We start from the raw sequence: 12,733 nt of genomic DNA on the forward strand, positions 1-12,733 counted from the left end.
GGAAGTTGGCTGAGCGAAAGGCGACAGAGAGTAGGGATAATGGGTAGGTACTCACATTGGCAGGATATGACTAGTGGAGTCCCGCAGGGATCTGTCTTGGGGCCTCAATTATTCACAATATTTATTAACGACTTAGATGAAGGCATAGAAAGTCTCATATCTAAGTTTGCCGATGACACAAAGATTGGTGGCATTGTAAGCAGTGTCGATGGAAACATAAAATTACAAAGCGATATTGATAGATTAGGTGAATGGGCAAAACTGTGGCAAATGGAATTCAATGTAGACAAATGTGAGGTCATCCACTTTGGATCAAAAAAGGATAGAACAGGGTACTTTCTAAATGGTAAAAAGTTAAAAACAGTGGATGTCCAAAGGGACTTAGGGGTTCAGGTACATAGATCATTGAAGTGTCATGAACAGGTGCAGAAAATAATTAAGAAGGCTAATGGAATACTGGCCTTTATATCTAGAGGACTGGAGTACAAGGGGCAGAAGTTATGCTGCAGCTATACAAAACCCTGGTTAGACCGCACCTGGAGTACTGTGAGCAGTTCTGGGCACCACACCTTCGGAAGGACATATTGGCCTTGGAGGGAGTGCAGCGTAGCTTTACTAGAATGATACCCGGACTTCAAGGGTTAAGTTACGAGGAGAGATTACACAAATTAGGGTTGTATTCTCTGGAGTTTCAAAGGTTAAGGGGTGATCTGATCGAAGTTTATAAGATATTAAGGGGAACGGATGGGGTGGATAGAGAGAAACTATTTCCGCTGGTTGGGGATTCTAGGAGTCGGGGACACAGTCTAAAAATTAGAGCCAGACCTTTCAGGAGCAAGATTAGAAAACATTTCAAACGGCAAAAGATACTAGCTCAATTGCTAAATTTAAATCTGAGTTGGATAGCTTTTTGGCAATCAAAGTTATTAAGGGATATGGGCCAAAGGCAGGTATATGGAGTTAGATCACAGATCAGCCATGATCTTATCAAATGGCAGAGCAGGCATGAGGGGCTGAATGGCCTACTCCTGTTCCTATGTTCCTAAGATCAGCTGTTGCTTTTGGGTCAAGTGGGGCTGGAGGGTCAGGGACCATTGGAGCAGGGCGTGCAGACATGAGATTTTTAAATGAGATACTATATGAAATATATGCATGTCGATTCCCCATTTTAAAGTCATACATTCTGTCCTGTTTGTCAATAAAAAGCAAAACTTACAGCTATTTTTAGGATGGAGAGATGTTTGGAACATAAAGAATTTCACTGCAGTACTCGCTGAGGAGCGGCAAATGCAAAGCTGAGGCACTGCAGCGCCACCAGTTGTAGGAGGGTGCCGTTACAGTGTGATAATTTTACATAGAAAGTTGCCATTATAAATGTGGACATAGGAATTTACAATGGAAAATGTTGAACAAAAGCGTGACAAAAATGTGATAACAGAAAACAAGATTTTCAGGACAGGAATTACGTGCGGAAGTGTGATTTTTAATATATTACCAGTTGATCTTCCATGGTGTTGAACATGTGGAGTCAAGAACAAGTGTTGTCTTCAGGTGAAGTGGGGTTAGAGGCCAGGGGACAATTGGACTGGGGTGTGCAGACATAATTCAGCCCTTTTGAACATTTCAAGTCGTACATTTTGTGCATATTTTTGTATTTCCATTATGAATTGCTAGCTCCACATTTATAATGGAAACAACCGATACAAACTTGCCCTGCTGTAATTGCATCCTGCCACCAGTGGTGGAGCTATGTTTCGGGACAGACAAAAACCATGAGCATCATATCACCATTTTCAGCACAATGGCATCCAGGGCAAGTGGCAATAAGAAGAGTCAAGAACAAGTGTTGTCTTCAGATGAAGCGGGGTTAGAGGGCAGGAGATAATTGGACTAGGGTGAATAGATGTAGTTCAGCCCCCATTTGAAAGTCATACAATTTGTTCCTAGTTATACAGAATACTTCCATTTTACATTATTATTCACAGATAAGTAGCAAAATTAATGGCAATTTGGTTTCAAGCTGGTTGGAGCTTAGAGGTTTCTCTGCAGAGCTAGAGACATAAAACTGAGGTACCACAGTATCACTACTGACAGCAAGGTGTAATTTCAATACAAGTTTACATAGGCAGTTTCCATTTTAAATGTGGACATAGAAATTTTAGAAAAATAGAGAACAATTGACACAAAAAAGTGTGAACAAAATGTGACAACAGGAAGTAAGATTTCATCAGCAGGAAGTCCAAGCAGACTTAAGATTTTTAACATTTTATAGATAGTTGGCATTTTGCTGGTAAAACATTTCAAAAGGTGGGTTGGCATTCTAGTAATTTGAACTGTATGGTTATTCAACCAGACTAGTAAACAGGCAAATGAGCAGTGATGTGACCAGATGTGTGATGTTTGGCTCATGTGATACCACGCCCACCTTTGGGTGAGAAGGCTCTTGGTTTGAGTCCCACACCGAGACTTAAGCTCATAATCTCGGCTGGTACCCCAGCACGGCTCGGACAGCATTGTTGTTGAATTGAGGTCTCATCTGCCTTTTGAGTGGCATATTAATGGTCCCATGGACCACCAGAAACATTCTCCCCAGTGTCCTGACCAACATTCCTCCCTCGATGAACACGACCTGAACCAGATTCCATTCCTATTGCTGCTGTGTTCAACTAAATGACAACACTAACTGCACTCCAATAAAGTATTTCACTGTGTGTGAAGCACTTTGAGACATTTGTATTTCTTTCCTGATTTTGAATCTAGTTTTCAAATCCCTCTGTGGTTTCGCCCCTCCCTTCCTCCCTCTGTAACCTCCTCCAGCCCTACAACCCTCCGAGATCGCTGCACTCCTCCAATTCTGGTCTCTTGCACATCCCCAATTTTCATCGGTCCACCATTGGCGGCCCTAAACTCTGAAATTCCCTCCCTAAACCTCTCCGTCTCTCTCTCCTCCTTTAAGACGGGGAGGTTTGCTAGTGCTGTCAGGGAGGGTTTAAACTAGCTTGGCAGGGGGATGGGAACCTGAGTGTAGATTCAGATGGGATAAAGTCAGAACTGGAAATGGAAGGCAGAAAATTAGTGAGTGAGTCTGGAAGGCAGAGGGAATGAAGGTTGGAAAATAACCAACAGAGGAGTTTGGCAGTCCTTAAATGTATTTACCTCAGTGCAAGGAGTTTAGGAAATAAGGCGGATGAGCTGAGGGCACAGATACACTCGTGGCAGTATGATGTCTTAACTTTTACAGAAACATGGCTTAAAGAGGCAGCTCAACGTCCCTGGTTCCAGTGTTTTCAGACGAGATAGGGAGGGGGATAAAAAAGGAGGGGGGTAGCAATTTTGGTTAAGGAAACAATTACAGTTGTGAGGAGGGATGATATTTTAGAAGGAGCATCAAATGAGGCCACATGGGTTGAGCTAAAGAACAAAAAAGGGACAGTCACACTATTGAGAGTGTACTACAGACACCCAGTCAGAGGGAGATAGAGGAGCAAATGTGTAGGCAAATTTTTGAGAAGTGCAAAAACAATAGGGCAGTAATAGTAGGGGATTTCAACTACCCTAATATTAACTGGGATACAAACAGTGTAAATGGTATAGAGGGCTCAGAATTCTTAAATTGCATACAGGAGAACTTTTTTAGCCAGTATATAGCAAGCCCAATGAGGGGGGGGGGGCAGTTCTGGATTTAGTTCCAGGAAATGAAGAGGGGCAGGTGGAAGAAGTAGCAGTGGGAGAGCATTTTGGTGGTAGTGATCAGAATGCAGTTAGTTTTAACATTGTTATGGAAAAGGACAAAGACAGAGCAGGAGTTAAAGTTTTCAATTGGGGAAAGGCCAATTTTACTAAACTGAGAAGTGATTAAGCAGGAGTAAACTGGAAACAGCAACTATACACCCTTATTTAAAAAGGGTAGTAGGCAGAAGGCTGGAAATTATAGATCAGTTAGCCTAACATCTGTGGTGGGTAAAATTTTGGAGTCTATTATTAAGGAGACAGTAGCGGAACATTTGGATAAACATAATTTAATAGGACAAAGTCAGCATGGCTTTACGAAGGGGAAGTCATGTCTGACAAATTTGCTTGAGTTCTTTGAGGATATAACGTACAGGGTGGATAAAGGGGAACCAGTGGACGTGGAGTATTTAGACTTCCAGAAGGCATTCGACAAGGTGCCACATAAAAGATTATTGCTCAAGATAAAGAATCACTGGATTGGGGGTAATATTCTGGCATGGGTGGAGGATTGGTTATCTAACAGGAAGCAGAGAGTTGGGATAAATGGTACATTCTCGGACTGGCAACCTGTAGCCAGTGGTGTTCCGCAGGGGTCGGTGCTGGGTCCCCAACTCTTTACAATCTATATTAACGATTTGGAGGAGGGGACCGAGTGTAACATATCAAAGTTTGCAGATGATACAAAGATGGGAGGGAAAGTAGAGAGTGAGGAGGACATAAAAAACCAACAGGGGGATATAGACAGGCTGGGTGAATGGGCGGAGATTTGGCAGATGCAATAGAATATTGGAAAATGTGAGGTTATGCACTTTGGCAGGAAAAATCAGAGAGCAAGTTATTATCTTAATGGCGAGAAACTGGAAAGTACTGCAGTACAAAGGGATCTGGGGGTCCTAGTGCAAGAAAATCAAAAAGTTAGTTTGCAGGTGCAGCAGGTGATCAAGAAGGCCAACGGAATGTTGGCTTTTATTGCTAGGGGGATAGAATATAAAAACAGGGAGGTATTGCTGCAGTTATATAAGGTATTGGTGAGACCGCACCTGGAATACTGCATACAGTTTTGGTGTCCATACTTAGAAAAGACATACTTCCTCTCGAGGCAGTACAAAGAAGGTTCACTCGGTTAATCCTGGGGATGAGGGGGTGGACAAATGAGGAGAGGTTGAGTAGATTGGGACTCTACTCATTGGAGTTCAGAAGAATGAGAGGCGATCTTATTGAAACATATAAGATTGTGAAGGGGCTTGATCGGGTGGATGCGGTAAGGATGTTCCCAAGGATGGGTGAAACTAGAAGTAGGGGGCATAATCTTAGAATAAGGGGCTGCTCTTTCAAAACTGAGATGAGGAGAAACTTCTTCACTCAGAGGGTAGTAGGTCTGTGGAATTTGCTGCCCCAGGAAGCTGTGGAAGCTACATCATTAAATAAATTTAAAATAGAAATAGACAGTTTCCTAGAAGTAAAGGGAATTAGGGGTTACGGGGAGCGGGCAGGAAATTGGACATGAATTTAGATTTGAGGTTAGGATCAGATCAGCCATGATCTTATTGAATGGCGGAGCAGGCTCGAGGGGCCGATTGGCCTACTCCTGCTCCTATTTCTTATGTTCTTATGTTCTTATGAAGGTAAATCAGTGTCAGAGCAGTGGGAGACATTCAAAGGGGTGATTCAAGGGGTTCAGGGTAAACATGTTCCACAAAGAAAAAGGGAGGGGCTGCTAAATCTAGAGCTCCCTGGATGTGAAGAAGCATTCAGGGTAAGATGAGGCAGAAAAAGAAAGCCTATAATAGACACTGGGAACTCAATACTAGGGAAAGCTTAGAGGAGTATACAAAGTGCGGGGGTGAAGTTAAAAAGGAAATTATGAAATCAAAGAGAGGACATGAAAAAATATTAGCAGGTAAAATCAAAGAAAACCCAAAGATGTTTTATAAATACATTAAGAACAAGAGGATAACTAAGGATAGAGTAGGGCCTATTCGAGAGCAAAAAGATAAACTATGTGTGGAGGCAGAAGATGTGGGTATGGCTCTTAATGAATACTTTGCATCTGTCTTCACAAAGGAGAGGGGTGATGCAGGGATTGAAGTTAAGGAGGAGGAGTGCGAAATATTGGATGGGATAAACATAGTGAGAGAGGAAGTATTAAGGAGATTAGCATCTTTGAAAGTGGATAAATCACCAGGGCCGGATGAAATGTATCCCAGGCTGTTAAAAGAAGCCAGGGAGGAAATAACGGAGGCTTTAACAATCATTTTCCAAACTTCACTGGATACAGGAGTAGTGCCGGAGGATTGGAGGACTGCTAATGTTGTACCGTTGTTTAAAAAGGGAGCGAAGCATAGACCAAGTAATTACAGGCCAGTCAGTCTAACCTCGATGGTGAGCAAATTATTGGAATAAATTCTGAGGGACAGGATAAACTGTCACTTAGAAAGGCACGGACTAATCAAGGACAGTCAGCACGGATTTGTTAAGGGGAGGTTTTGTCTGACTAACTTCATTGAATTTTTCGAGGAGGTGACAAGGGGGATCGATGAGGGTAGTGCAATTGATGTAGTCTACATGGATTTTAGCAATGCTTTTGACAAGGTCCCACATGGCAGATTGGTCAAAAAAGTAAAGGTCCATGAGATCCAAGGGAATGTGGCAAATTGGATCCAAAATTGGCTCAGTGGCAGGAAGCAAAGGGTAATGGTCGACGGGTGTTTTTGTGACTGGAAGGCTGTTTCCAGTGGGGTCCCACAGGGCTCGGTATTAGGTCCCTTGCTTTTTGTGGTATACATTAACGATTTGGACTTAAACGTAGGGGGCATGATTAAGAAATTTGCAGATGACACAAAAGTAGGCCGTGTGGTTGATAGTGAGGAGGAAAGCTGTAGACTGCAGGAAGATATCAATGGACTGTTCAGATTGGCAGAAAAGTGGCAAATGGAGTTCAATCCGGAGAAGTGTGAGGTAATGCATTTGGGGAGGGCAAACAAGACAAGGGAATACACAATAAATGGGAAGATACTGAGAGTTGTAGAGGAAGTCAGGGACCTTGGAGTGAATGTTCACAGATCCATGAAGCGAGCAGGACAGGCAGATAAGGAGGTTAAGAAGGCATATGGAATACTTTCCTTTATTAGTCGAGGCATAGAATATAAAAGCAGGGATATTATGCTGGAACTGTATAAAACACTAGTTAGGCCACAGCTTGAGTACTGCGCACAGTTCTGGTCACCACATTACAGGAAGGATGTAATTGGACTAGAGAGGGTGCAGAGGAGATTTATGAGGGTGTTGCCAGGACTGGAGAATTTTAGCTATGATGACAGACTGGATAGGCTGGGGTTGTTTTCCTTGGAACAGAGGAGGCTGAGGGGTGGTTTGATTGAGGTGGACAAAATTATGAGGGGCCTCGATAGAGTGGATATGAAGGACCTATTTCCCTTAGTGGAGGGGTCAATAACCAGGAGGCATAGATTTAAAGTGATTAGTAGAGCGGAAATGAGGAAAATATTTTTTACACAGAGGGTGGGTGGGGGTCTGGAACTCACTGCCTGAGAGGGTGGTAGAGGCAGAAACCCTCAACTCACTTAAAAAATACCTGGATGTGCACCTGAAGAGCCGTGACCTGCAGGGCTACGGACCAAATGCGGGAAAGTGGGATTCGGCTGGGTGGCTCGTTTCTCAGCCAGCGCGGACACAATGGGCCGAATGGCCTCCTTCTGTGCCGTAATTTTTCTATGATTTCTATGAAGACACTCCATAAAACCTACCTCTTTGACCAAGCTTTTGGTCACCTCTCCTAATATCTCCTTATGTGGCTTGGTGTCAAATTTTGTTTGAAAATCGCTCCTGTGATGCCTTGGGATGTTTTACTACATTAAAGGCACTGTATAAATGCAAGTTGTTGTTGTCGGTGACATCATTCTACTTGCTGCTACAAATTTTCTTTTCATAGAAAGTTTATCCAAAAATAAACATAAAAACCATACTTCGATAGCTGCCACTACAGGCACAGCTTCCAGCACAGCGCAAACCTCCCTAGATGGCCAACAGGGCTTGGAAGCCGAGGTTAAATATTCCAGATCATTCCAAGAACTAAGTCTACCACAAACCATTCAACACCCTTGAAATGACTTTATCATCATGACATGATGGATGAGATGTTTCCCTCGCTGAGTTGCTCTGTACTGCTAATGGAGCTGTCTGACTGCTGTAATCTCCTATCGTTATTTAAGGACACTAGGGCCCCACAAATCCACAGGGGTGGGCTGTTTCCCGCCTGCAGTTGCCTCTGCTGAATTCGGGGGTGAGGTCAGGAGAGGGAGGCCGTTGACTCCCGGGGCCACTCCAACCACCTTACCTTTTTTTTTATTTGTTCATGGGATGTGGGCATTGCTGGCAAGGCCAGCATTTATTGCCCATCCCTAATTGCCCTTGAGAAGGTGGTGGTGAGCCGCCTTCTTGAACCGCTGCAGTCCGTGTGGTGAAGGTTCTCCCACAGTGCTGTTAGGGAGTTCCAGGATTTTGACCCAGCGACGATGAAGGAACGGCGATGTATTTCCAAGTCGGGATGATGTGTGACTTGGAGGGGAACGTGCAGGTGGTGTTGTTCCCATGTACCTGCTGCCCTTGTCATTCTAGGTGGTAGAGGTCGTGGGTTTGGGAGATGCTTTCGAAGAAGCCTTGGCGAGTTGCTGCAGTGCATCCTGTGGATGGTACACACTGCAGCCACAGTGCGCCGGTGGTGAAGGGAGTGAATGTTTAGGGTGGTGGATGGGGCGCCAATCAAGCGGGCTGCTTTGTCCTGGATCGTGTCGAGCTTCTTGAGTGTTGTTGGAGCTGCACTCATCCAGGCAAGTAGAGAGTATTCCATCACACTCCTGACTTGTGCCTTGTAGATGGTGGAAAGGCTTTGGGGAGTCAGGAGGTGAGTCACTCGTCGCAGAATACCCAGCCTCTGACCTGCCCTTGTAGCCACAGTATTTATGTGGCTGGTCCAGTTAAGTTTCTGGTCAATGGTGACCCCCAGGATGTTGATGGTGGGGGATTCGGCGATGGTAATGCCGTTGAATGTCAACCTACAATAAATAACTAGGTGACGCTTGGCTCTGTTGCTAGCATTCTTCCTTCTACACCAGCGGTTTGTGGGTTCAAGTCCAAGATCAGGACTTGGCGCTTCATCTGGACTTAACACTCCCAGTGGCCTTTTCTTGTTCCTTTTGTGTCAACTGTTCTCTATTATAAATTTCTCCGTCCACATTTAAAATGGAAACTGCCTACGTTCTTCTGTACTACGGGACATTTATTTCAATTCCATTTTACTCGGAATGCACCCTGGGCAGGTTTTACCCATTTTAATTTTCACATCCAATTGTATATCTTCCACTAGGTTTAGCCACAAAATGAGTTTCTAAATATGCTCATTTTAATCACTGTTGAAACCCCATGCGTTTTTTTTTGTAAATCTGTCTTCATCACCATGATGCAGCTGTTCTGTGTTGGGTTTTTTTTCAAAAACCTTCCATTACTTAGCAACCTGCTCACCTTTTCGTTCCCAGGCCAGACCAAAGACCTGAAACACCCACCTCTGCCCCCGACCCCCCACTACACTGCACAATGGAACATTCTGCATACTGCATCACAAAGTGAGCAGCTGTTTCCATAGCACCAGTGCTGCATTACCTAGACAACCAGTCCCAGATGATGCTCCTCCCTATTCCATTTATTTTGAAGATTATTTAGCTGACAGAGAAAGAATTTGTTGTAAATAAAATTTAAATGTTAAACTTATTTGGCAATTAAGTGCAACAGAAAAATGTCACCTACATTAGTTAATTGCAAAAACAAAGCAACACTTTAGAACGATACAGCACAGAAGGAGGCCATTCAGCCCATCGTGCTTGTGCCGGCTCCTTGAAAGGGCTGTCCAATTACATAGAATTAACAGCACAGAAATAGTCTGTTCGTCCCAACCGGACTATGCCGGTGTTTATGCTCCATACGAGCCTGCTCCCACTTTATTTACCTCGACTCGCCCTATCCACATATCCTTCTATTCCTTTCTCCCTAATGTACTTATCTAGCTTCCCCTTAACCGCATCCATGCTATTCGCCTCAACTACTCCATGTGGTAGCGAGTTCCACATTCTCACCACTCTCGCAGTAAAGAAGTTTCTCCTGAATTCCTTATTGAATTTATTAGTGACTATCTTATATTTATGGCCCCGAGTTTTGGGCTCCCCCTACAAGTGGAAACATTTTCTCTACGTCTACCCTATCGAACCCGTCATCATCTTAAAGACCTCTATCAGGTCACCCCTCAGTCTTGATGGAAGTCTTTTAAATTATGAAGGAGTTTGATAGGAGTAGACGTAAAGAAGATGTTTCCACTTGTGAGAAAGTACAAAACTCAGGGCCATAAATATAAGATAGACCCAACCCCCTCTTCTTTTCCCGTAGCCCTGCAAATTTTTCGTTTCATCATAAAACAACATCTTATACTTGATGTTTTAAACAAAGTTCTGTGTTTTATTTCCTGGCCTCTTTTCAGGTTCCCCGAGTAACGCACATTTCTTGGTCAAGCCTGCGACTGAACAACATGGTCTCAAAATTCCGCCAATCCCAGTTTTCAGCGTGTGGACAAGGGGGGCTCTGGCTGATTCGGCCTTTTTAAATTTTCTCCCTTTCCCGTGGGAGAGGACCTAGCCTGGGTGCAGGGGTGGATTGGCTCCCCCAAAAGGGTGCAGGATTCTTCGGGATTCTCACACAAAATAAAACGGTGTGCCACGGAACTATTCGGGAGGGGCGTCCGGGAAATCTCCTGATTTTCCACAAGGTCAGTCGGCCCCAGCCTGTGCTACGCACAGGCTGGGGCCGACTGACCTCTTCTGCAGCGCCACTGACACACGATTCAATCCCATTGTCTTTCTGCTACCTCATCGCTCATTACCGTTAACACCACCAAATGCGACAACATTGCTGATTGAAGACCACACCAATACCACAGTTTAATTACTGTCTTGTGTGGTGTCAGCCTTGGCTCAGTGGGTAACACTCCTGCCTTGACGTCAAGTTCAAGTCCCACTCCAGAATCTCGAGCACATAATCTAGGCTGACACTTCAGTGCTGCACTGTCCGAGCTGCTGTCTTTTGGATGACACGTTAAACCGAGGCCCTGTCTACCCTCTCAGGCAGACATGAACGGCCAAGCTCTAATTTTAAGTATATGCCGCCTTGATCTGGAGTGGAAATAGTTTTTCTGTATCTACTTTGTTGAACCCATTTATCATTTTAAATAGCTCAATTAGATCACCCCTCAACCCTGTAAGTTCAAGGGAACACAAGCCAAGTTTATGCAACCTAGCCTCACAATTTAACCCCTAAAGCCCTGTTTTATTCTAGTGAATCTGTGCTATACCCCTTCCAAGGTCAATATATCTTTCCTGAGGTTTGGTGCTCAAAACTGAATGCAGTCCTCCAGATGGGGTCTGACCGAGGTTCTGTACAACTGAAACATCATTTCCTCACTTTTGAATTCCAATCCCCTTGAGATAAAGGTCAATATTCGATTAGCCTTTTAAATTAGTTTTGTACCTGTGCACTAGCTTTTAGTGATCTGTGTACATGGACACTTAAATCTCTTCACTCCTCCACAGCTCCTAGTCTCTCACTATTAAAAACATATTCCGATTTGTCACTCTCGGATCGAAAATGGATGACCTCACACCTCCCCATACTGAACTCCATCTGCCATAGTTTTGTCCACTCACTTTGTCTATCCCTGTCCCTTTGTAACATCCACCTCCCATCCACACAACTTATTGTGCCTCCTAATTTAATGTTATCCACAGACTTGGATGTACAATCCTTAATCCAAGTCATTAATATATGTGGTAAAATACTGAGGTCCCAGTACGGATCCCTGGGGAACACCATTTGTCACATCCCACCAATCAGCAGACATACCCTTTATCCTTACTCTGTGTCTCTTACTTCCCAACCAATTACCAACCTATGTCACAGGGTTATCCCCAATACCACACAACAACGACGACTTGTATTTATACAGTGCCTTCAACGTAGTAAAACGTTCCAAGGTGCTTCACAAGATTTGACACCGAACCACATAAGGAGATATTAGGATGGGTGGTCAAAGAGGTAGGTTTTAAGGAGTTTCTCAAAGGAGGAGAGAGAGAGGTAGAGAGGGGGAGAGGTTTAGGGAGGGAATTCCAGAGCTTAGGGCCTAGGCATCTGAAGGCACGGCCGCCAATGGTGAAGCGATTAAAATCGGGGATGTGCAAGAGGCAAGAATTGGAGGCGCGCAGAGATCTTGGAGGGTTGTAGGGCTGGAGGTTACAGAGATAGAGAGGGGCGAAGCCATGAAGGGATTTGAAAACAAGGATGAGAATTTTAAAATCGAGGCGTTCCTGGACCGAGAGCCAATGTAGGTCAGCGAGCACAGGGGTGATGGGAGAATGGGACTTGGTGCGAGTTAGGATACGGGCAGCAGAGTTTTGGATGAGTTCACGGTTATAGAGGGTGGAAGATGGGAGGCCGGCCAGGAGAGCATTGGACTAGTTCAGTCTGGAGGTAACAAAGGCATGGATGAGGGTTTCAGTAGCAGATAAGCTGAGACAGGGGCGGAGACGGGCGATGTTGCGGAGGTGGAAGTAGGCGGTCTTGGTGATGGAGCGGATATGTGGTCGGAACCTCATCTCAGGGTCAAATAGGACACCAAGGCTGTGAGCGGTCTGGTTTAGCCTTGGACAGTGGCCAGGGAGAGGGATGGAGTCAGTGGTTAGGGAATGGAGTTTGTGACGGGGACCAAAGGCAACGGCTTCGGGCTTCCCAATATTTAGTTGAAGGAAATTTTTGCACATCCGGTACCGGATGTGGGACAAGCAGTGTGACAAACGAGAGACAGTGGAGGAGTCGAGAGGTGGTGGTGAGGTAGAGCTGGGTGTCGTCAACATATGTGTGGAACCTGACATTGTGTTTTTGGATGATG

General features: G+C 44.6%; 1 protein-coding gene across 2 annotated transcripts in view; it reads right to left on the reverse strand.

The window, feature by feature from the left end:
- scn5lab (sodium channel, voltage gated, type V-like, alpha b) overlaps positions 1-12,733 on the reverse strand; it is a 321,528-nt gene that overhangs the window by 245,107 nt on the left and 63,688 nt on the right. Inside the window, exon 9 of one of the 2 annotated variants that reach the window (XM_067967964.1) lies at positions 8,518-8,548. The exons of the other annotated variant lie outside the window; for it this stretch is intronic. Within the exon in view, the coding sequence (XP_067824065.1) occupies positions 8,518-8,548 (31 nt within the window). The remainder of the gene's footprint in view (positions 1-8,517; positions 8,549-12,733) is intronic. 2 annotated transcript variants of the gene reach the window in all.

The sequence above is a fragment of the Heptranchias perlo genome, chromosome 2 (assembly GCF_035084215.1).
Source record: "Heptranchias perlo isolate sHepPer1 chromosome 2, sHepPer1.hap1, whole genome shotgun sequence".
Lineage (NCBI taxonomy): Eukaryota > Metazoa > Chordata > Chondrichthyes > Hexanchiformes > Hexanchidae > Heptranchias > Heptranchias perlo.